Source organism: Phoca vitulina, unplaced genomic scaffold, assembly GCF_004348235.1.
Source record: "Phoca vitulina isolate PV1807 unplaced genomic scaffold, GSC_HSeal_1.0 scaffold40, whole genome shotgun sequence".
NCBI classification, from domain to species: Eukaryota; Metazoa; Chordata; class Mammalia; order Carnivora; family Phocidae; genus Phoca; species Phoca vitulina.
The window spans coordinates 11,505,761-11,529,923 of record NW_022589743.1 but is presented as its reverse complement, the minus strand read 5'-3'; the positions used below and the strand labels follow the sequence as shown (position 1 = coordinate 11,529,923).

The 24,163-nt window shown below is 53.3% G+C and overlaps 1 protein-coding gene across 5 annotated transcripts; it reads left to right on the top strand.

Moving 5' to 3' along the window:
- Positions 1-1,171: 1,171 nt before the first annotated feature.
- SEPTIN4 (septin 4) lies at positions 1,172-24,091 on the top strand. 5 transcript variants are annotated; one of them, XM_032428547.1, is made up of 14 exons: positions 1,172-2,729; positions 3,379-3,423; positions 4,804-4,811; positions 17,876-18,169; positions 18,552-18,645; positions 19,118-19,204; positions 19,708-19,831; positions 22,252-22,386; positions 22,500-22,617; positions 22,707-22,808; positions 22,995-23,091; positions 23,180-23,342; positions 23,506-23,605; positions 23,873-24,091. In XM_032428547.1, exons 1-14 carry the CDS (start codon positions 1,172-1,174, stop codon positions 23,930-23,932), a joined length of 2,985 nt encoding a protein of 994 aa, XP_032284438.1. In that variant the 3' UTR covers positions 23,933-24,091. The 5 variants fall into 5 exon arrangements, with proteins under 5 accessions (XP_032284438.1, XP_032284440.1, XP_032284443.1 ...); XM_032428549.1 differs by lacking the exons at positions 1,172-2,729; positions 3,379-3,423; positions 4,804-4,811 and adding an exon at positions 12,813-12,945; XM_032428548.1 differs by lacking the exons at positions 1,172-2,729; positions 3,379-3,423; positions 4,804-4,811 and adding an exon at positions 15,482-15,732.
- The last annotated feature ends 72 nt before the right edge of the window (positions 24,092-24,163 follow it).

Here is a 24,163-nt window from a genome sequence, read left to right as displayed (position 1 = left end):
TGGTTTTAATTTTGTCTTCAATAAAGGTGAATTTAAAGATCCAGAAACAATGAATCTGACCATCATATAACCGCAATAATCCTTCAGAGTCAATAGTGGGATGTGGATATGGTAGAGAGGAGCCTATGAAAGGGAAAGAAAGATGATCGTGTCTCTCATCCAAAATGGTCATCCAAGATGCAAAGGCACTCTTCAAATCAAGAAAGAACCAGCGTCCATCTAATTAGGATAGCTGAGGGGAGAGGATTGTGAGAAAGGACACTAACATTTGTTATACGACACCTACCAGACATTGGTTTCCAGATGAAGAAATCAAAGCTCAGGAAAGTCAAGTAACTTGCCTAAGGTGCACAACTAGTCATTTATGATTGAAACCAATGACTAACTCCGAATCCTTCCTACAATCCTATGCTCACTCCTGGGCCAAGAATGTGAGAATTTATGATTTGAGCAATCTGGATTTTTACCCCTGGGTCAACCAAACTACCTCTGAAACGTAGAAAAGCCTGGAGCTCTATTTTTTTTTACTTCCATACAGTGCAGTTCTGAACTAAATTGGGACAACTTTGTACTTGCATCTTATTAAAACTGGGACTAACACAGAGTGATTGAGTTGAGTAGGCTTGCCTTAGTAGGATAATCAGGCTGATTTCTTCTCTGGATGAGTCTGGGAATTCCTAGAATCTGGGGAGAGTAAGGGAGAGTCTGGAGACTTCTACATGTACTAGGAAAATCTGGGTTTGCTAAGAACTTGGCCAAAGACTTGGTGGTGTCAACTCCAAAGACAAATCCTCAGTTTCCTTGCAGTTACTGCTTGAGATTCTCTGAAGGATTGTTGCTGAAGGGACATCTGGTTGACTCAGTCGGTAGACCACGCGACTCTTGATCTCAAGGTCATGACTTCTAACCCCACATCGGGCATGGAGTCTACTTAAAAACAAATTGTGGCTGTATGCCAGGATGTTTAGTAGGAAGCTCCTTCCTTTATGACATCACCAGGCAGGTAGCTAAGGGGACTATATGAGACACTCTTAGAATAACAGCCACTTTGGCGGGAGTGCAATAACAGCAGTGTTTAAAACTGAGGGTAAATTTCCAGACTTCATTAAGACCCTTGATACAAGCCAGCCAGTAAAATATGGGATCTACCCAGAGGAGCTCAGTGTATCGGATGGTCAAGACTAATAAAACTGGGTCCAAGGTAGCAGTTTCAGCACCAAAAGGGTCTGAGGATACTAACACAATTCCTCAGCGGGGACCAGGGTACATTCTTGCCTCGAGCTCACGAAGTGCTGCAGCCCCCGTAAGCCCTTTGCCACATCGAAGATCAGAAGCTGGGCATCTCACCACTCTCTATTCAACATCAGACTGTGCTCGATCTAGCTCCCCCCAGTCAGGGCCTGGCCTTGCTGGAACACCCGTCCCTCCAGGAAATGAGACTCGATCAAAATCAGAAACATACCGCCATCACTCTCTTCATCGAAAGAGCCAGCAGAGTCAGACAGCTTCCCAGGCTGTCCAGATGCAGCGGAACGTTAGTCCATCCAGAGAGGAATCAACACGAAGAGGTGGTGAGAGCAAGCCAGGGCGTGACATGAGTAATCGCTACTCACTAATCCCAGATGCCAAATCCTCTCGCCGGTTGAGTTTTGTAGACCAGAAGGATAACGTACAGATCTTACAAGAAGAAGACCCACCCTCCAAGGTCCAGTACCCACAAGGGGTCAGAGTTCCCCGTAGGATTTTAGTTTGCCCAAAGGATGAAGCAGTCCAAACTGAGTCCATCCGAAAGGGTTTGACTGCTACTGGTATCAGATCTTCAAGGAGACCCTCTAGCCCAGAACACAGCAGTGGCCGTGTCAATGCAGACTCTCGGACAGCCCAGAGAAGGATCCCCGGCCAAGAGTTTGAAATGAATCGTCTCAGCTCAATCTTTACAGAACCCAAGGCTTTGCATAGGAATATGAACATGGAATCATCCCTCAGACTCTCTGTCCTTAAGGATTTGGATGGTGGACACCGAGTTTCTATACGTCCAGATCCTGAGTCTATCCGCAAGCATTCTGTCTACGCTGACATCAAGCCCTCCCCAAAGGTCTTAATATCATCAGAAGTAGAGTCCAACCTGAGGTCCTCAACCAGAGGAGACAGCGAGGTTGGCCGCAGGGTCACCATCTCCCCAGAGGGACAGTTACTACATTCAGCATCCCAGGTGACATCTCGAGTAGTGTCTGAGAGCCCCCCAAAACCAGTGTTTGTCACTCCAGAGCACAGCTATAAGCAGCACACCCAAAGGCCTTCAGAAAGCCTCTGCATGTCCCCAGGACCCTCCCGAAAGCACTCTGTCCACGCAGAACTGGAACTGACCCCTCGGCCTTTACCCCCTCGGTCCTTACCTAGGTATGGGCCTGATTCCTCATGGTGGACCTTACTCAATCCTGAAGTTGAAACACCCCAAAGCCGGCCGACAACACCTGATTCTGAGTCTAAGTCCCCTCCTCCCCCAGATCCTTTATTGTCCTTTTTTGAAATGGACTCAAGTCCTTCCTGTGAGGAAATGATGTTCCAGAGAGAGAAGGCAAGTCCATCACCACCACCACCACCAGCAACACCACCACCACTAGCATTACCAAAGGAGTCTCCAAACCAGGCACCATTGAGCAAAGTGCCACAGGCCCTCAAGTGCTCCTCCAAACAACCCATTCAAAGGTTTAGTGCTTTCTTCTTGGGTATGTGAAGAAGCAGACTGCCCAGGTGCCGTCCCGATTTAGTGAGGTGGGACATTGGGGTGGGCAGGAAAGGCCCCCCTTCTTCAATCTGGGCCTCAGAGCTGCCCTCCTGCCAGTGCTAAAGTTAGTCCCATCCTTGAGCCCATTGCTCCATTCCTTCCCTGCCAGCTTCTCTGAGCTCCAAGCTAATGACTTTGGTGACAGTGCTTGGGCCAGCGTCAGGCATTGACTCTTCCAGGCAACCCTCCTTAACCTTTCAATGGAAGATAGTAGAGAGTGGTTTGCAGGGTGGGAAGTGCTTCCCAAGAATGGAGATGAAGAACTGAGCTGGGTGAGGGCTGGTAAGGACTAGTAAAGAAAATAAGGTTCTCAGGCAAATATTCTGACAACAAAGTGGAGAAGGTGGGGCATAGATATGCTAGGACCCAGACTTCAAAGAGGGGAAAGGCATTAATAGTGGCACAAAGAGGGTGGAGAAAAGGGAGGGGGGAGTTTAGTCCTAGTCTGCAGGGGCTTCTTGGAGAGAATCAAGGGCTGAGGGCACCTTTGGGGGGAGAAATGTGGAGCTAGAAAGGGAGATGTTAAGTAGTGGGGGGAGGGACGTACATCCCACAGAGTGAAAAAAAGCAACCATCTCTGTTACTTTCAGATGTCTCTGAGGAAATGCACAATCGTGTCATCTGGTGGCTAAAAGGTCTGTGCTTTTCCCTCCTATGGATCCATTGTAGGGGTCTGGGAGGCAGGAGGACAGGTGGGAGGGTGACCTCTATGTATCTATAGAGCTAGGTCTATCAGGACCGTACGTACTGGGGGTTTGACTTAAAGGAGCAGGGGAACTTCTTATCTTGTCTATAATTCCACCGTTAAGAGTCATTCCTTTGGGAATTGGAACCTTTTTCATTTTCAAGGGCCTCCTTTCAATGGGAAGTAGTCACTTCTGGAATGGAAAACAATTTAAGCCCATGCCTTTTAGTTTAGCTGGACTTACCTTTCATGTGATTTTTTAAAAAACCAAAAAACAAGTCACTAAGACAAACTATCTGTTTCACAGTCTTCCTCAGGGCTAACCCCACACTAATTCAGGTTGATGGGTCTCCTCTTGTGTCTCTCTGGTTCTTCTGAACTCTCCTCAAGCCCCCATAGCTAGACCTGGGAGGCATTGGCTGCTACCCAGCAGGATCTCCAGGGATGTCAGGCCTCTACCTTGTGGCCATCAGTGGGTCCTATAGCCAACTCTAGAATCCTTTTTAATTTTTTTTAAGATTTTATTTTTAAGTAATCTCTACACCCAACATGGAGCTCAAACTCACAACCCTGAGACCAAGAGTCACATGCTCTACCAACTTAGCCAGCCAGTTCTAGAATCCTTAAAAGAAGTGTCCTCAGATACCCCCCTCCCACTTTGTTCCCTTGACCTCTCTGGTGGGAGGGAAGGTGGGGACCAACCCTCACTTAGTGAATCTTAGTAGCAAGGAGTTCCTGCTTTGAATGTTGTAGCCCAAAATATGCTTTAGTCTGTGAGCATGAGGGAGGCCAGGGCTCTGGATGAGGAAGTTCCTGGGGAGGAGAGAGCCCTGGGAACGCAATCCAGTCCCACCCAGCATAAGCCCTCCGAGTGATGGGCAGCAAAGAGCAGAGAAGGGCATCCCTGCCCCTCAGAGGGAGCAAAGCTCTATAAAGTTGAGGTTTAGTAGAGCATGGACTCTGGAGTTATAGTATTGGGTTTGAGCCCTGTCTATTTTCTCACGGTGACCTTGGATAAGTTATTTTATCTTTCCAATCATTAGTTTCCCTATTAATGAGAACAATGGCAACCTCTTAGTGTCCTTATAAGGACTGACCAAGCTACTACATGTACAGCACTTAGCATGGGGCCTGGCAACAGTGAGCCCTCAGTAAATGCTAGCTGTTGCTATTTGGGCCACTTGCACTAGGAAGGATGCTGGGCCAGGTTATGCCCAAGTCCACTGAACATCTTTAGTAAAATTCTCTTTTTCCCCTCCTGTTGGTACTCTTTGAATTCCATTTGCTGCCCCCCTGGGAATGCCCGACTTCTACTTCTCCATTATGACAGATGAGGAGGTAAGAATACCCCTGGGAAGTTACTTCCAGTCTTCCTGTGCTCCCCCTTATCCAAGTCTCTCTCTTAACCTCTCATGGAAATAGGAATGGAGGGAGACAGACAGAACTGCTCCCTATGGCTGGGCAAGTTGTTCACTGCACAAGGGCACCTAACAGGGCAAGTGGGGGCTGAAATCTAGCCTCCGTTCCACTTGCCACGCTGTGCACCTGTGGGGCTGCATCTCCCCAGAGGGAGATTTGCACAAAGGCCCTATATGAGCTGGTTGCAGCCCTGGAGAGATGAGAAATCCTGCCAAGTGCTCTGTGGGAAAGCTGTCTGGGAAGCCATACATTGGATCAGTCTCCACTTGGCTCTCCTCTCTCCAGCCTAGGGCACTCCAGAAAGGGAACACTTTTCTGGGTTACACACTATTTGAGTCCTCAACTTGGAAAGGCACAAGGTAAACTCTGCTCTCAGCAGCCCTGTGTCCTGAATTTGGCAAAGAGTGTCCTGATTTCATAGTGCATTGTTCCTCTAAGTACTTTAGTTCTTCTTGGTCCATGTTTGATAAGATAGTCTGAGCTTTTCCTGCCTCCATTCTTTCTCTCGCCCTATCTCTTCCTTACCCAAAGCCTAGCATGGCTTCTAATGGGCCCCATCCATGGGCTAGCCCAGGATGGACAGTTAATTACAGATGGAAAACAAACAAGGAAGGTGGGGCAGGACAGCCTGAGCTCAGATAAGGAAACAGCTGAAGGCGGGGGGCAGGGGGTGCCAGAAATGTGGCTGCCACCCTCTCTGCCGTGGCTTCCTATTCAGCCCCGTGCTCTGAGCTCCACTGCGGGTGGGAACAGCCACTTCTAGAGATTACCTCTAAGCAAGACTCTAAATCCTTTTCTCCCTCTTCCCCTCCTCTCTTCCTTCCTTCCTCCCTCTATCCTTTCCTTCCACAAACAACTTTATTCAGATGCCCAGCACTCTGCTAGGCACTACTTGGCGGGGGGAAGCATTGAAACCTCAGAGCACACACATTCTTTGGCCATGAGAAACTTACCATCTGGTTGGGGAGATAAGACACGGGCAGGAAACATTTAAACAACAATATGAAATAGTTTGCGCTCAAATGTCCAAATAAACACAGCAGACTGAATATGTGCTCTTGCAGGATCTTAGGGGAAAGGGAGTCATCAGGGCATATGTGTGTGTGGTGGGGGGGGTCAAGTTACACCCTCCTATCTTAATAGCTAGCCTCTCACTCACTCCTTTGATGCACTTACATACCTTTGGGAAGGGGTTAGTGTTTTCCCTCAGTCAGGATATGATAGTTTTGACTGAGCAAGTTCCTCCCTGTTCTCCCCCACCTTCACACCCTTTCTTGGTGCATCTTGTTTTAGTTTAGGGAGTCAAAAGCCTTGGCAGCAGGACGGCTCTTTCCCAAAATAGCTCTTATCCTGTCTCGATAATTGCAGCTCTCCAGCCCTGTTCAATAGCAGGGCTGCTCCCCAGAAGCTGGGAAGAGAAGCTGGGGAGAGACTAGCTGGGCCTGCTGGTCTTCTCTGGCTCTTTGGAAGTGGGGTGGCATGGAGGAGGGCCAGGGCCTCCTCACAAAGCGTGAGAGTGCTAGGTCTTCGCCAGCCCGTCTTCCAGGCTGCATGGCCCACAGGCTGTCCCACAATAGAGAATCTGTGGTGCCTGTGTCCAAGGCCTGGGGTGCTTCTGATCCGGGAATGGTTGACTGTAGAGTCTGGTCCAGATTCCTTTCCTCGCAGGAATTCTCTGGTGGCCAGCCACAGCTCCTGGCTTGAGGACGGCAGCATGTTTGTTGTTGAGCTTCACAAGCCCTTCTGGCTCCACAGCTGGGGACAGAGCCTGATTCTACCATTTCTCTCTTAAGTGTCAGTCTCCTCCCAAGTGACTCCTCAAGGCCCTTTTGTCTAAGGAGCAGGTCTTACAGATGCTTCTCATCCTTGGATTGGTACATTAGGGGCTGGAATCTCCCCAGAGAAGGTTATGCTGGACTGAGGGAAGCATTCCTAATGGTTTTGTTTTTGGTATCAGAACTAGCAGAAGCTCAACAGGAAGGTCCCCTATGGGGTCAGCTGGGGCTGTCTTCTCACACAGCCCCGGGGAATTCCTTGGAATAAAGCAGCTCTTGATGGGAAGGGCTGCAATGCCCCTGATGGATGGGGCTGCCTTGGCCCCAAGATTCTTGTCCTCAAGGCACCTAACCTAATTGCCCTTGAAAATGACTTCTCAGGCTGTCAGCAGACAAGGTGGTTTACTCCTTTCTATCTCTATCAATTATGCAAGAAACCAACTCTGGAAAGCAGGCCAGGAACCAGGGGAGGCCATCTCAGTGATACCTAAAGCAGACTGGTGTTTTTAAAGTGACATGTCATTTGGCCCCTGGGGATGGTATGGCCAGCCTCCTGTTGGCACTTGAGGCTTGGGGAAGTTTTGCTCAGGTAGACTCCTCGACAGAAAAATCCAGAGTCCAGGAGGAATGCAGGGATGCTCTGTGTTCATGGGGATGTTAACAGAATCCCAGGAGGTGGGCTGTCTGAAAGGAAGCCTTGAACCATCTTTCCCACTGCTCTCATTTTCTCTTGCTTTGTACAGAGGCTACATTGTAGCTGAGAAGAGAGGGAATTGAAAGAATGGAGCAGAGATGCTGAAAATGGGGCAGGGCACCTCGGGGGGCTTTTCATAGCAGCCTGACCCCTGCCACCCAGCTGCTTTTCCTGTCAGATGGTGCCTTGTTCATTTCCAGCTACCATGGGCAGCGAAGTCCAGAGCTGGATGGGAGGCTGGTAACCTCTGACCCACACTTGCTATTTTGGGGGACAACCTAGGTTGACCAACTCATCAGGGTTTGCCTGGGATGTTCCTGGTTTAGCATCCTGTGTTCTGGGACCCCTACCAGTCCTGGGCAAATTAGGACAAATGGTGACCCTAGGACAGGCCAAGGTGCAGTGTATGTCAGCAGGAGCCCCCGGACACACAGGGCAGGGGGATGACATCCTGCCTACACTCTGAGACCTGAGCAGGTTGTCCCTCTGCCTATGAAATGGGGGCAGGAAAATCCTATGCCTCTCCCTTGGGCTTGATGGTGGAACTGAGACGAGAATCCCTTGGTTTTTTGTTCTTCTCAGAATGATCCCACATGGGGAAGAATCTGCCACATGTTATTTTGGACTCTCTGGTGTATTTCCTGAAGCCCCTTGGTTCCCTCTTGGAACCCATCTCCGACATTGTATCTTGCTGTCAGAGTAGCTTGGTGGTGTTTGAGATGGTGGGTTTTTCAAGTAAGACGAGCAATAGCAGGCCTGGGTAGATGAGGGAGCTTGGCTTCAGCAGGCAGGGAGCATCCTTGGGTGAGGAAGAAAATCTTACCACAGAAGCCGCCCTGACAGCTGCTCAGCCACAGGAAGGTTATCCTGAGTGACAAGAGATGGCCATGTCCCTCTCCCCTCCTCTGCTCAGCTGCCATGAGCGCAGAGGCGAGTGACAGCTGCACTGTGGGGGCTGAAGGATCGCCTGGAGGAGGGGCACAGAATGTGAGGCAGTTCCTGAGAGAAGCTCAGGCTCTGGCCCTGAAGGTGGGAGGGCAGCACTGGCCTGAGTCACTTTCTTGGCACGCCCACCACAAGCAAAGTCATGTCGCTCCGGGAGTCTCCACAATGGCTGCGCTTGGGAATTCGGCTCAGTAAGTCTGAAACCAAGACCTGCTTTCTAGAGACGGGAGCGCTGTTTAGCTGGACGGGCTGACTGCAGCTGGTGGCAGTGTGGGCGCTCCGACGTCATTTTAGTCTCAGGCTCTTCTCTCGTCCCTCGACACCCATTACACATGCACATTCCTCATTTTTTGGAGAGAAAGCATTTGACATTATGACAGCTGACAGTTGCTGATTTGGTGTTGATAATTTTCTCGTTAGCTGAGATAATAACCATCTCTCATTTTAGTGGCTACACCATTCTAAGCGTGTTACCTTAGTGAAGCTTTACAGCAACCTCATGAGGTGGACTTTTTCTCCCGATTTCATGGATGGAGAAACTGAGGCTCAGAGCTGGCTCCTCAAAACCAAGAGCACTTTAGGGAGCATCCTGCCCTAGGGATTCACACACGGTGTAGAAACCCTTCTTCCATAGCCACATCTTCCTGGAAAGTAACTTCTCAGTATTTCAGCAGTACCTTCAGATATCACAGATTATGAAGGGAAAGGCTTTAGGGAGGGTAACATTTATGTCTTTGCATGTGAACTATGAGGGTGGGAGGTGAGTATGAGCTGGCAAGCGGCCAGAATGAAGGGCAAATTCTGGGTCAGTGAAGCCCAGAGCCTCAAGGCTTGTCTGTGCTCCAAAAATCAGAGTGGAAAACTGATCAATGAATCCTTTCAGTCAATTCATATTGATCAGACACCTCCTGGGGGTAGAGGCCTGGTCATCCAGGAAGACATTACATCACATGTTCACTGAACTGAAATGAGTAGAGGTTAAAATAGAAGACATCTTCCCTGTCCTTGAGGGGCTGTGGTTAGTTTGGGGGAGGTAAGTATACAGATGTGTCACTTGAAAGGGTGTGGACATCGAAGAACAAAGCAAAGTCCAGTGAAATGAGTTAGCAAAGCTTCTAGCATAGAGGCACTTGGAGGGTGAAGTCCAGGTAGACACAAATTTTGACTCCATATGATGAAGACCTTTGGTAAATTACTGCCCAAAGATTGAAGGGCGGTAGAGTCAGTGAGTTTTTAGCCATGGAAGATATTCAAGAAGAAGCTGGGAGGTGAGGTGGGGGCCCTTGAAGGGGGTCACATTCCTGTGCAGATGTAAGTCCCTTCCATCTCTCAGCTCCTGTCCCTGCCCTACTGCAGAGAAGGTGCTGGAAAGGCCCTCTGGCTGGCCTCTAGCCCTCTGCTGGCTCCAGAACTGCCCCTCACCATAGCCATAGAGCAGGTGCCAGGAAACACAGTGCTCCCTGGCCTTGCCACTCACATTTCTGGCCTGCCCCAGGATCCTGGGACACTGGGGAACAGCAAGAGCAGGGGAGGGGCTTGGGGTATTTTGATTTCTCACCACAGACCTTTCTGGACAGACTGGCTAAGGTTTCCTTGAAAGACACAACCCAGTGCTAGCTCTTTGGCCCCACTAGGGCCCTCTGTCTATGTCATCAGTGACTCATCACCTCTGGGGGAAGGGAGATACAATTAGTTCTTGTACCACTTAAGAGAAACTCTGCTACCCAGAGGCAAGAGTGGCCTCTGCTAGTCATACAGATCTGAAATCCTGTGGTAATCACTATTTATTCTTGGCTTTTGAACCTGGGCCTTTAGCTTGGCCCACGTGCAGCATCCTTGTTTAATTTGGTGCCCCACAACCTTCACCCGTGGGTAGGCAGGAAAGATCCAATGGAGGGGGCCAGGAGTTTTTTCACACAGACCCCATTGGCCTGACCTAAGCAGAGGGAGCCCTGGCTAGCAGGCTGAAGGTGTGCGCTGATCTGAGTTTCTCAGGAGAGTCAGGCTTTGTGCCAAACAAAGTGTCCACTCCCCAGAGCCTTGGCCTGAATACCCCCACTCCAGCAGTGCCTGGGAAATTCTACTCTCGTCAAGGATATCAATTCCTGGTGGGATACTGAATTTTAAGGAAGAGTCAGCGCTCCAGGAGCTGAGGGGCACTGAGGCAAGGCTGGCCAGGCCGCGTGCTAACTGGAGGTGGGGAGGAGCACTCAGTGGTCAGTGACTCCTACCTGGGCTGCCTTATCTCGGCCCTGCTTCCGCCCAGGTGTGAGCCTCCACCTGCCCCGACCCAGAGCACAAGCGCTGGAGTTGTGGGGAGTCCAGTCCTATCTTTCAATGGAGAAACAGAGGCCTAGGGAGGGGAAGAGACATTCAGGCAGTGAGATGATCACCAAAGCTGGCATGGGGTCCTAAACCTAGGCCAAGTTCTCTCAGAAACCCAGAGTGTGGCAGGGTCAGCACTCGAGGTTTTCGTGGGCGGAATGGCTCAAAGTCTGCCTTTAGCTTTTATTTCGCCCAGCATGCTTCCTGTTGGGCATCTGACGGAGTGATTACAAAGGCACTGTGAATATCAAGACCTTAGGAGTCTTGGCTTAGAGATGAGGTCCACAGTCCCAGGCTTCTTCTAGGGGCTCACTCCCCTCAAACAAGCTGGCACCAATGTGCCTCAGGACACACAGGGCAGCAGGTGCCAGGGCAGAGCTGGGATTCCAGCCGCAGCTGAGGATGAGCTAGCCGAGCTGCTTTCTGAGATGTGTCTGTGTCCACACCTGGACTACAGCCAGGCCTGGTGGGGGGGGGGGGGGGGGGGGGAGGGAACTTAAAGTTGTGGAAAACAAGGCTTTTGTGCTGGGGCCTGTCTTCCTTGACATAGGCTTTCTCCCCTTGGCCCAGCACCCCCAGCCCAGGCCGTGCAGAACGCCAGTGGAAGCACCCAAGAGGTAGTCTTATGAGTGCAAACATGAGTACTAGTGGCCTACAGCTAGTTCCCAATAGTGGGGCTTTGTGTAGCTGGAGTCTGATGTTCGGGTCTGACGGCAGCTGCTTGTACTTCTGCAGCCTTCCAATAGCCATTGGTTTTTCTCTCAAGAAACTCTTTCATGCCTTTGTTTTCCTGAGTACAGCTTCAGATCTCTTGATCTAGCCAGGCCTTTTCCAGGAACCTTTCTATACCTTCAGAGGTTCCCTCTTATCCGAGCCAAGCTGCTGGTCCCTATCCTAATTTAATCCCTTCATTTTCTGGTGTGGGAAATGAGGTCCAGAGAGGTAAAGTGAGTTGCCCAAGGTCACCCAGCTAGGAAGTTTTCTCCTCAACTCGCTAGCTTATGAATGCCCCTGATTTCTTTAAGCAATGGCACCCCCCCTTCCATCCTTCAGTCCACCAGTGCCAAATATCCAATAACATCTCCAATTGCCACGCCATGTTTTCTGAGCTGGTTCTCATCTGCATTCCTAGGCCCTTCTACTAAGTTCTAATTTGATCCGAACCATGACCACTGGTCACAGATCAGACTGAAATAGGGTAGGCAGGCTTGGGCCCTTCTACCAAGAGAGAGAGCCATGTTGTGCATGGGTCTCAGTTTTGTCTAAATTATATTCAGGCCAGTCAGCCTGCCCTGGGGGAAGGCTCTTGGGAGTCAGGGAGAGGCATGCTTCTGGAAACTTCCACAGAAGCCTGACCAGCTCAGACCTGTATTAGCTCAGGAAATCCCTACCAACTCCCCACCTTCTAAGCATCTACTTCTCCTTTGCTGCTCTGACCCTTCTGAGCCTCTAATGCCTCTAAAGCTGCTGGGGCATCTGTCCCCACAGCATCGCACCAGCTTGCCCAGCAGAGAAGAGGCTCAGGCCTGGGCTGGGCCTCTCCCCAGGCCCTCCCACTTTCCTCAGCCCCAGACAAGGCTTTACTGCCCCATAAAGGCCACCAGGCCTCTTCCCTTCCACCTTTCCAGCAGATGATCCCTGGATAATTTATGCAGCAAATCCTCTTTAATCTTTAATCTAGGGTCCTGCAGGAAGGGAACCTCTTGTCTCCTCTTCATAGCTTGGGTAAAGGTAGAGAACGTCCGACATTCTACCTTAGGAGGTGTGGACTGGGTAGGGACAATCTGTTATCTTGGACATAAGCCGGGTTCATTTCCTGCAAACCTTTGGTAACTAATGGTTTCTCTTCCAACTCGTGGCGCCAACCCCCTCTCCTTCCAAAAACATCTCCTGGGGATGCCAGGTGGACCCTTCCTTTTTCTCTGGGGATTTGCTCAAGCCCCCACCGTCATGTGCTGCCTGAACAGGCCACTCTTAGGGGCTGAGTAAGGAAGAGCCAGGTGACCAGTGCAGCGCTGTCCTGAGCGCCTCTGGCCACCCTGCGCTTCCCGGGGTCTCGGTCTGCAAGGCCCACCCACCACTCACCACCCACCGCGGGCCGCGCTCACCCCTGCAGGAGCCCGCGATCTCGGAGGGCAGGCCCCGCCTCAGGGCCGGCTCGCCCCGCCCCCGCCGCCAGGCCCCGCCCCCGGCCGGTCCGCACTCAGGGCGGCGGGCGGGGGCCAGCTGTCCGGCGAGGTCGGCTCGCAGCTCCGGCCGCGGGTCGCTCGGGCGCTGTCCAGGCGGAGCTGGCCCGGCCCGGGCTGCAGCCATGGTAAGGCGCGCGGGCGCGGGGCAGGGCCGGGGCGCGCAGGGCCCGCTGCTCCCGGCGGCTCCGCGGGGACCCGCGGCGCAGCAGCCCCGGCTGTGCGGGGCGGGAGGCGCTGTCTCCGGCTGCGGGCACAGGCGGGCACTGCTGGTGGATGTCTCTGTGTCGCCGCTTCCAAGTTTCTCCCTCTGATCCGAGCAGCGACGGAGCGGGCCGCGAGCCCCGGGATGCTGCCGGTGTTTTTGGACCGAGGGGTGGGTCGGTGCTGAGCGGAGCGGGGGGAGGGCGCCAGCAGAGACGCGCATGTTGGGCTGGGGAGGGCGCGTCAGCGACAGGCGGAGGTGAGGGTCCCCCGCCCTTGCCTGGGTCAGCTGTTACCCGGCTGACCCGTCCTCACCCACCTACCCTGGGTTCAGGGGCCAGTACCAACTTCCTTTGGAAAACACACAGAGGAGGCCTACAAACACCGCCTGCCTCCCCAGGAGGGATGGTGAGACGCTTGGGCCCTCCTTCCTGCAGCCTGGCACAGAGCAGCTCCCAGGCTCTTCCCACTGCGCGCTCTGCCCAGGGACCCCTGAGAGAGGGAAGCCCAGCCCACCATTCTACCCGTGGGATCAGCTCTGTCCCTCTGCCTCTGAGACAGGAACCATGGGGAAGCTTCCTCCTGCTGCATCCTACACTCCCCCACTCCCAAATCAGGTCCCTCTGCAGCAGTGGGGGGTGGGGGAGCTCATTCCTGCCACCTGTCTGGAGGAGAAATAGTCACCCCCGCCAGCCTCCTGGGGCCCCCAGGTGGGAAGTTTTGATGTCTGACTATAAGGGTGCCAGCTCCCCTGCCATCCCTGCCAGAGCCTGCAACAGACACAGTATGCGGGGCGTCAGGGCCTCCAGGCCCCATGCAAGCCTCTCCTCCCAGTTTGGAAGCCCCCCAGCCTTTGCCCTCGGCACTGGGAGGTGCAGGCTGTTACAGAAGGAGGAGATCTGTGACCAGCCTGTGGGGCAGGACGCTGGCTGTGGACAGCCTCCAGAAGGGAACTTCCTGGGCCCACTGGAATCAGAAGCTTCCAAGTCTGGAAAGGCCAACATTTTGGGCTTTTGTCTTTCAAGCTGTGTCCAGGCTGAGGCCCAAGCCTTGGCTAGGAAGTCTCGGTGACCTTGTGACCTTCCCCAGAGGGGGCTTCCTGGGAGAGGCCAAGTGGTGCTTGTCTTTATCCCTGCCCTGCTTCTCCCCACATGGGTACGGACACAGTGATTGTTCCAGTGATGGAAGCCTGGGGGAGCACTGACTGTCCCCAGTGCCAAGCCCAGCAGGGACCAAGAGGGGTTTTTTCTGCCACACACTAAGTCCAGTTCAGCTGAGGTCTCCGTGCTTTCAGCTTGGCGAAGCCACCCTGTTCCTCTCTAATTAAAGACACCCCACCACCACCAGAGTCCTCAGCTGTAGGCCCTTGAGGACCAGTTCTTCGGCTGACTGGTTCATGTCAAGCCAGACTCCTCTGGAAGGGGTCCCTCTCTGAAAGGAGATCAGTGTCCCAGCTACTTTGGAGGTCAGTGGATACAGTGGGGAGAGCTCCCCAGCCTAGGAGACCAAAGGGGTTTTAGTTTTCAAGGGAAAAGAATGACCGGCCAACATTATTAATAATCCTGTGACTTGAAATGTACCTTCTCTCCTCAGGTTCAAAACAGCTTGAGGTATCTCTCCCCAGCCTTCCTGGGAAGCGAGACAGGGCCATTCACAATTGGACATTAAGGCCCCGAAATTAAGATAATATTCAAAATCACAGAGGGTGTTTTTGGCCAACCCAGAAACACTGGTCTTCTGACTCCACGTGCACACTCCCAGCCAGGCCCCTCAGTCTGTCTCCCACCTAATTCACCGAACTCCTGGCTCTGAAGCCTCTGGGATACCAGCCTCCCTTTGGCCCAGACTCATGCCCCTCAGAGACCCAGTGCTAGCAGCATCCCCACTGACTCTCTGGAAGCAGTGGGGGGATGGAAGTGATATAGGTCCCCATGAGTCACAGGTCAGGTATCCTAGGGTGTGGCTGGGACTCTGCAAGGAAATCCAGGGGCAGATTTCTGAAGACAGTGGGGTTCCCTGCTGGGAAAACAAAAAGGGACACTTGGGAAGAAAAGCAGGGCTCTTCCCATGAGAACATATTTCCAAGGGATTCTAAGACCTCCCACCCTACTTCAGCATTGCTTAGAGTTAAGGTGAAAGAGATTGGAGTTCTTTGGGAGTGGAGTCTCCTGGGTGGCTGTCCCCATGTACTAATGGGCCAGGTCACCTTGGGGACAGCTCACAACCCTCTGGCAGGCCTCGGGGTCCTTGGGGGTTAATAGGAGAGGCCAGGTTGATCAAGAGCCTGTGCTGCAGACAGACTTGGGAGGCTGGTGCTGTGCCCACCGGGGTAGGCAGCGGGCAGGCGTCATGGGACAGCCAATCAGAGGAGGAGGGGACTGCAGAGAAACAGAGTGATCCTGCTGCAGCTGAGCTGTCCTTGGAGGGTGGGAGCCAAGGGAAAGGGAGGAGGAGGGGGTGGGGAACGACATTCCACAGGCTTTTTTGGCCCCTGACAAAGACAGGGGGGGTCAAAGAGAAAGGGAAAGGAGCAAGCCAGGAAGCTGGATTACAAGAGCATCGAGACCAGGCTGTTTCAGTGTGCGAGGAACTTTGCCTGGGAGATAAAATTAGACCTAGAGCTTGCCGACAGGGTGTCCGAAGCGTGGGACATGGACCGTTCACTGGGATGGCAAGGCAGTTCTGTCCCTGAGGACAGGACTGAAGCTGGGGTAAGGTGCTATTCTGGGAGATGGGGGGGACCTGACCTGTCTCCCCCCCTGCCTTGATGGGGATTGGGGCTCAAAGTCAAAAAATGATTTGGTCACTGTGAGTGCTGGGGGTGGGGGAGGAGAGATAGGAGGTGAAGACCCTAGTGTCCTGACTCCTTGTCTAGAGCCCCTGTAGGCCCCTCCCTGATGAGCAGCCAAGACTGGCAGGGAACCCAGGAATGCTGGGTTCCTGGTGACTATTGGAAGACTGGGGATAGTAGGGGTCCCATCAGTGTCTTCCTTTCTCCCTTAACTGCTGCCCCTCTGCTCAGTGCCCTTGGGGAAACCAGGTGGAGCACAGTTTTCTCTCTTTCACTGGGACCAAGGGCTGGGTCACTGTGGGGTTATGCAGAGAGGCAGGATTTCCTGGAATTCCCCAGCCTCTAGCTGCCAGAAAACAAGACCTGCTACACCCCTCCTCCCACCCCCAGCCCCATCCCTTCTCTGTTGCCATATAATGAATTCTCCAAGCCGGGACACTTTGAGAGTGAAAAGGGGCACACTTAATCACTATGCTAGGACAACAAACAAACTAGGATGGACAGTTACTCCACTGGAACCCCACAAATACTATCAGTGAGAAAAGCCTGTTAGGCTTGCTTCAGGACAGCCTCTTTTGGTCACTAAGCCTCCACATGCTGGTTCCAGTTCCAGGCTAAAGGGCCTCTCTCATTCCCTCTGTCCAGGCGGGCCCTGGAGACTGTGGCTACAAGCAGTTGTGGGGACGTGAGAGGAGACAGCCTAGAGGTAGTTCTTAGGGGACTTTTCCCTGCAGCCTTCTGCTGTCTCAGTCCCTACCCTCTGGCATAAACCTGGCAATGTGCCTGTCTGCCTCCCTCAGTTCTTCCCTCTGTAAACTGGGGACCTGCAGAAGACTGTGGCCATCTTGTCTCCCCTCACCCGGGCCGGGACTCCACAGTGGTCTGGGATAGCCCCCACTGGCTTGGCCAATCCCCAGGGAGTGAGTCAGCCGCTGAAGCCGGCCGTTGTCCATTGTCTGGAGGTGGCATGTGGGTATTGTGAGGCAGAGCTGAGCCCAGCACTGCCAGGCACTCCACAAAGGGGGCTGGCTCCCAAAGGAGAGAGGAAGTTTTTGGGTCTAGAGTGGATGGCAGGAGTGGGGGGGAGCGGCCTCTCTTCCAAGTTGGAGATGGGGGGGAACAGGTCTCTACAGAGGAGCTGGCCATTCTTTGCCTACCACCCCTGTGGTTCAGGGCTCAGGCCAGATCCCCTCCTGCACTGCTGGCTGAAGCTTACCCCAGGCAGAGGGGGTGAGAGACAACCGATGGGCGCTTCCTCCCATTTGTCCCTCCCAGTTAGGGGCTGTCAGCAGCCTAGAGTCCTCCCATCTTCCCTCACTGGGTCCCTCCCGGCTCCCTTCCACCCCGTGCTCAGCATCCACTGGCAGGTTTAATCCTCTGTCCGGGGCCTCGGCACAGGTTCCGGTGTGGCACGGTGTCTGGATAAGGGGGGGTCACATCAGCTGTGCTGAGCTCTTTGCAGTGAGCACCCCCAGTGGAGTCTGCCCCTTGGTCCTAGAGCTCACTGACCTGCACTGACGGCTGGCGCAGAGCCCCTGCTGGCCCCTGATTTACCTGGGCCGGCAGCTCGCTGCACCCTGCCCTACTTCCCTCCTGCCCCTGCCCCACTCTGAGTGCCCGCACTCTCCTTGAATCCGGAACCATGTCCTCCTCTCAGCTCTCACGCCTCTATTGCTCCCCCTTATTCAGTCTGGCTTGCTGGCCGTTAGGGCAGTCCCTGGCACCTGGCTTGGCCGGACCCCCAGCAAGGGCAGGGCGGTGAGCACCCCGTTGAGAGGGAGCATCAGGACTGGAGCTCCTCAGATCCCAACAGCAGTTGCGAGGACTTCGGGGGCTGCCTGGGGCTGCTCCTGGATCTTGGGATCCCTCCTGGAGTCTCAGCTTGGGGGGGCACAGGAGCAGATGAGGGAGGGGGCTTCCTCTGCTTGGCTGCTAGTGCAGTTTCTTTCCCTTCTAACCACAAGCGCTTTCCTCTCTCTCCCTCTCACCTTCTCTGGTCTTCCTCTTTCATTCTCCCCTTCGTGCCACCTACCTGCCCACCCCACCCCACCTCCAACCCCCAGATCAAGCGCTTCCTGGAGGACACGGATGACGCAGAACTGAACAAGTTCGTGAAGGATTTCCCAGGAAGCGAGAACTGCCACCAACCAGAGGCCAAGACCTGGGGGTCCAGGCCCCAAGTCCTGGAGCCAAGGCCCCAGGCACCAGACCTCTACCAGGATGACCTGGAGTTCAGACCCCCCTCCCGGCCCCAGGCCTCTGACAGCCAGCAGTACTGCTCCGCCTCGGCCCCTCTCAGCCCCTCAGCCCGGCCCCGCAGCCCCTGGGGCAAGCTTGATCCCTATGACTCCTCTGAGGTAGAGCCTCCAGCCCTGCCTTGGTTTTTCAGAGGGCTGGTGCAGGAAGACCCAGGGAGGGAGCAGAGAGATCCCAAGTGTATGTGCGTGTATGTGTGCGTGTGTGTGCATAGGTGTGCACTCATGCATGCGTGCATGATGAGCTGGGGCCTCTCTGTCCTGTGTCAGCCCCGGCTCCGTGGCGTTGACGCTCATGTGCATTGGAAACTGACTATTAGCAGGCCAGGAGCCTAGCTGGTGGCCCCAGGAGGGCCTCGAAGGAGTCTGACAATGCTCCTCTAGGGCTGGGGCAGAGACCTAGGAGGGAGGGAGAAGGCTGGTGTTGGGTCCTGGGGCCCCTCCTGCCTCCCGTTCTGATGCACTCTGCCTTCCTGTCCATTAGGACGACAAGGAGTATGTGGGCTTTGCGACCCTCCCCAATCAAGTTCACCGGAAGTCCGTGAAGAAGGGCTTTGACTTTACCCTCATGGTGGCAGGTAGAGCAGGGGAAGGGCTGGGCTGGGTAGGGGTGTTGCAGGAGGGGATGGTATATATATGGGGAGGGGGTGTGGGTAAGGAAGGAAAAAGCAGCCAGTGGCTGTGCCTTTTGGCAAAATAACCAGGAGCTGTGGGTGGCCAAAAGTGTGTATGTGGGGGGCGAGGGGGTGTTGAAGTGGTACAAGAACACTTGTTCAACAGTTTTCTAATATTTGCCTTTTTCTGTGTGACCTTGGGCAACCTCTTACCCTCGCTGAGCCTCATTCAAATAAGAAGGCTGGACAAGCTGTTCTCGCTGATTCCTTCAAGCTCTAATGTGCTGTGACCTTCTCAATGTCCCTTCCCAATATGTCTCTTCCCAATTAGATAAGAAAGCAGCTCCCTCTACACCTTGTTCTAGTGGGGTTGCCTCTTGGCCACAGCTCTTCTACATATCTTCTGATCATACCTTCTGTCCTCTCTCCCTGTCAGGAGAGTCTGGCTTGGGGAAATCCACTCTTGTCAATAGCCTCTTCCTCACTGATCTGTACCGGGACCGGAAACTCCTCAGTGCTGAAGGTAAGGAAAGGAGGCGGGTGTGAAGACAGGCATGCAGACTTGACTTGGGAAATCAAACCCACGCCTGAGCCTGGGGCCTGGGGCCTTCCCCAGCAGGCAGGAAACCATGGCTTCCTAGAGGGATTGACGGCATCTCTCCATAGGCCTATCTAGCCTGGCAGTCCACCAGCCAGCTCCCTAAAGATTTGGGTGCCGAAGCAGGGCAGGGACCAGAATCCTGCTCTCTGAGTGAGTCTCTGACCCCCAAAGGATTCCAGGAATCCAAGAAAAGAGCCGGGAGCAGAGAAGAGGCTGGGGCCAGAGCCAACAGCCACCGGCATTTCCTGTGTTGGGAAATGTGCTCCTTGCTGGTTCCCAGAGAACAGGCCCCCAGGCAGCCTGGGGTGGGAAGGGGGGCAGTGTGGATGAGGCAGTCTGGGCAGCAGAGCTGGTTGGGGTGGGCGGTTTGTCCTGACTGCGCAGGTCCTTGCCCTTGCCCTGGCCTCAGTTTCCCCCTTCTCCAGAGCGGATCATGCAAACGGTGGAGATCACTAAACACGCAGTGGACATAGAAGAGAAGGGTGTGAGGCTGCGGCTCACCATTGTGGACACACCGGGTTTCGGGGACGCAGTCAACAACACAGAGTGGTATGTTTGACCAAGCACAGCCCAGCTGCCCGCTTCCCATTACACACACACACACACACACGCGCGCGCGCGCACCCACAGGCACAGACGTAACCACAGTTCTCAGGAGGAAAGTTTGTGGCCTCGAGCACACCACCGCCCCTTACTGGGCAGCTGTCTCCTCCTGTGAAATGAGAGGGAGACGGTTGGAATAGATGCTCTTTAACGTCTTTTCTGACTCCGACCTATACTTCTATAATGGGGGCGAAGACGCAAGAGAAGAAAGTGTCAAAAAAACAAACCCATGTGAAAACATGTAGCACAGGGCCTGACATCTAGTAGTTGCTCAATAAACATCCCCCTCCCTTCTTCCTTTTCTTTCACCAGCCACATTTTAGGTGCCACAAACCACTTTTATTAAAAGGATGAGAGTTCCTTGAGGAAGGGGTGAGGAGGAGAAAGAAGAGGCGAAGGGGAGACAAATGGGTTGAACTTTGTTTAAGCTCCAAGCACCCTCTAGGCTAGAAGAAAAGGTGGCTTTGCCACACACGCCATCATCCTTGGCTTTCTTTTTTCAGGAACTGGAAGGGATGCTTAGATAATGGCCAGACCCAAGTGAGTAGATGAGAAGCAGAATGAATGATGAAGACAGGAGAGGAGGTGGTGCCCTTGATGAAATCAGGCAAGGGGTGCTAAGACCACTAGACTGAGTTCAGACCTTGATTCAGCATTTAGTTACTGTGTGGGCTTGAGCAAATGACTGCATTCCCGTTTCTTTAGCTGAAACATACCTGCCCTTACCACCTTGCCTAGTTGATCTGAAAATCACCCTGAATGATGCATGTGAATGTGCATTAAAAACTAAAGAGCTGTTTACATTACACTCATGGATTTTAAGATCATAATTGCAGCACCAGTGCTAAACAGAAGTGCGGGGCCCCTTGTTGAAAATGATGACGAATTTCAAGATGGCCACAGCAGAGAAGCAAACCAAGGGTGCGCCCTTCTGAGATCAGGGCCCTGTGTTGACTGCACAGGTGGCCCTTCCAGAAAGCTGACCCTGGGTAATTGCCCCACAGACTCATCAGACCCTTACAGACCTTTCTGTGCTCTGGGTCCCCATGACATGCTTTATCATTACTGTATGTGATGTTTTGGCTTAGCACACAGATTCATCTTCAACTGCAGAGTCTTAGCCTTGAGGGGAGGGCCATTTCTTCTTATAGTCTTGCCCTGGCACTGTGCTGGCACATGGTACGTCGTCTCCTGATGGAAATATTCCTGATGGATCGAGGTGGCCTCCGTGTCATCATCACTAGGTATATGTCTCAGCACCTGGGGCTTGCCATGAAACTCTACCCCAACCAGCACCTTGTTCCTACTGTACCAAGTATCATCCCCTCCTTCAATCAGTCTACTTGCCTCCTCTTCCCTTCCCTAATGATAATAATTTCATTTGCTTGGCCTTTCACAGGCCATGCACCTGCACATACGCTTATTTAGTCAACCAGCAGGAATTTATTGAGCATATACTAGGTGTCCAGCCAGTGCTGGGCATTTTAAGGGATACAGAACAAGTGTGAATCATCCTGGTCACTGAGAGGCTTGTGGTCCTAGTGGGGGTGGGGGTGAGGGGTGGGGGGTGAGGGACAGCAGTTCGCTCACATGTGTGTCAATCAACTCAAGTTAGTAAATAGGTCAAGCAGCGTAGCAGCAAGCACGCTGAGGAGTCAGAAGGTCAAGGGCTTGTGTGGGTAGAGAATTTGCTAGCCAAAATGATCTGGATTGTCTCTTAGCTGCTGTAGATTTAGTTCCTTCCTGTATGAAATGAAAGTGACGGTGCTTATATGTCCACCTATTAGGGCACCTGTCAGTGAGGATGAAGCTAAATAACAGAAGAGCAAAAGACTTGAAAATTGGAGTTCTTGAATGTGTGTGTATATATATATATAAAGGATTTCACTGTGTGGTGGAGAGAAGGGGAGAGCATTGTGTACACTGGAAGGAGTCTACACGGAAGAGAGAGTTCTTAGCCTTGAAGTATGGGGTGGGTTTAGAGAGGTGGAGGCGAGGGTAGAAGCACGTGAACAAAGGTTTGGAGGCTGGACTATGAACCTGACTGTGAACGTGACCGAGGGCTTCCAGGTGGCGTTAACCTGCAGGCATCTTATTCTTATTGGTTTGTTTGGTCACCTTGGTCTTTTCCTCTCCTCAAACTAGTATTTATTGAACTTCGCCTGTGTGCTTCATCCGGTTTTCTAGTGGGACAGGCGAGATACACCCCTGTTGCCCCCAGGTACCTCCCTGAAGATGTGGGCAGGCAGCCAGGGAATAACAGAGCCTTGAGGACACTGCCCAGGGCGTGAGCTACTCTGTGGTCCCGAGCTCCCGAGGCAGCCCCCACCCCCACAGTTTCTCTGCTTGTCTGTCCCCTGCCCCAGCTGGAAGCCTGTGGCAGAATACATCGACCAGCAGTTTGAGCAGTATTTCCGAGACGAGAGTGGCCTGAACCGCAAGAACATCCAAGACAACAGGGTGCACTGCTGCCTGTACTTCATCTCACCCTTCGGCCACGGGTACGGTCTGAGCCTGAGGCTCCTGAGCCCACCAGGTGCTGCCAAGGGAGCCGGCCGAGAGCGCCAGGGGCAGGGCTGCTGCTAGCCCAGGGTCACACATTCCTGTTCCCCAGGCTCCGGCCACTGGATGTTGAATTCATGAAGGCCCTGCATCAGCGGGTCAACATCGTGCCTATCTTGGCCAAGGCGGACACGCTGACACCTCCTGAAGTGGAGCGCAAGAAACGCAAAGTGAGGGAAGCTGGTGGGGGGAGGGGAGCAGGTGGGCTTCTGGGAAGGCTGGGGTCGCCAGAACCGTGGGCCCCTCATGTGTTTGCCAGATCCGAGAGGAGATTGAGCGCTTTGGAATCAAGGTCTATCAGTTCCCAGACTGCGACTCTGATGAGGATGAGGACTTCAAATTACAGGACCAAGCCCTAAAGGTGGGGCCACCCCAGGGCATCCCTTTTCCATCTTGTTTCTTCGGGGCAGAAGAGGGAAGTAGAATTCTTTTTAAGGGCTGGGAAAGGACCCTGTTTTCCTAGAGTGAAGCAGAGAAAATAAAGATATAGGTGGAAAAGAACAGGTGAGAATGGGGGGTATTGACAGCCCCCCCCAACTTCTTCCAGGAAAGCATCCCATTTGCTGTAATTGGCAGCAACACTGTGGTAGAGGCCAGAGGGCGGCGAGTTCGGGGCCGGCTCTACCCCTGGGGCATCGTGGAAGGTAAAGCACTGAGCTTGTGACCAGGGCATCTCCTTGCCCTCAGCGGCTCTCCCCATGCTCCTGGCTGACCCCTAGCCTTGCTATGCAGTGGAAAACCCAGGACACTGCGACTTTGTGAAGCTGAGGACAATGCTGGTGCGTACTCACATGCAGGACCTGAAGGATGTGACGCGGGAGACACATTATGAGAACTACCGGGCACAGTGCATCCAGAGCATGACCCGCCTGGTGGTGAAAGAAAGGAATCGCAAGTATGGCCACAAGCCAGGACAGAGCTGGCAGCGGGGGGGATCCCAAGCGCAGCCTTGGGTGAGAGCAAGCCCTTCCTTTGTTCTTCTACAGGCCCTGGGCTCAGTCCAAGCAGGTGCTGGGGTCCCCCTAGCCTTACCAAGCCCCTTTTCCCCTTCCCCTCAGCAAACTGACTCGAGAGAGTGGTACCGACTTCCCCATCCCTGCTGTCCCACCGGGGACAGATCCAGAAACAGAGAGGCTGATCCGAGAGAAAGATGAGGAGGTGAGAGCAGTGTGGGGTGGTAGGGATTGACAGCATGGAGGGTCCCTGCTTAATTATAAACCTCAGTATTTCTTGGTTTGGGAGTAGGAAGATCCCTGGCCCCGGTACCTATCTGGGTCCTGGACTGGTGGATTGATTGTTCTACCCAGGGTCTCCATCACACGTCTGGGCTACCATGGCCCTGGCTAAGGGATCAGAGCTTGGGGGCACTTCCTTAGCACTGTAGGACTCTACAAGGCCCCATTTTGCTCTGTGTGCCTGTTCCAGCTGCGGCGGATGCAGGAGATGTTGCACAAAATCCAAAGACAGATGAAGGAGACGCATTAGCTGGCTTTCAATCCTGGATATTTAAATCTCCTCTTCGTCCTGCCCATGCCGGCCCCTCCCAGCACCAGCTCTGCTCAGGCCCCTGCAGCTACTGCCACTTCGCCTTACATCCCTGCTGCCTCCCCAGAGACTCAGAGGAAATAAAGTTTAACCAATCTATAGCTGCCTTCTGGTGTCGCTGTCTGTATCTTTACCACCTCCTGGAGACCAAGAAGATCCTAGGACCCACTT

Bases quoted from the DNA above. Each gene is read 5' to 3' on its own strand.
- SEPTIN4 (XM_032428547.1), top strand. From the start codon at position 1,172: ATGGTCAAGACTAATAAAACTGGGTCCAAGGTAGCAGTTTCAGCACCA. The intron at 2,730-3,378 runs GTATGTGAAGAA...TGTTACTTTCAG, and splicing joins GTTTAGTGCTTTCTTCTTGG to ATGTCTCTGAGGAAATGCAC. The intron at 22,387-22,499 runs GTACGGTCTGAG...CCTGTTCCCCAG, and splicing joins ATCTCACCCTTCGGCCACGG to GCTCCGGCCACTGGATGTTG.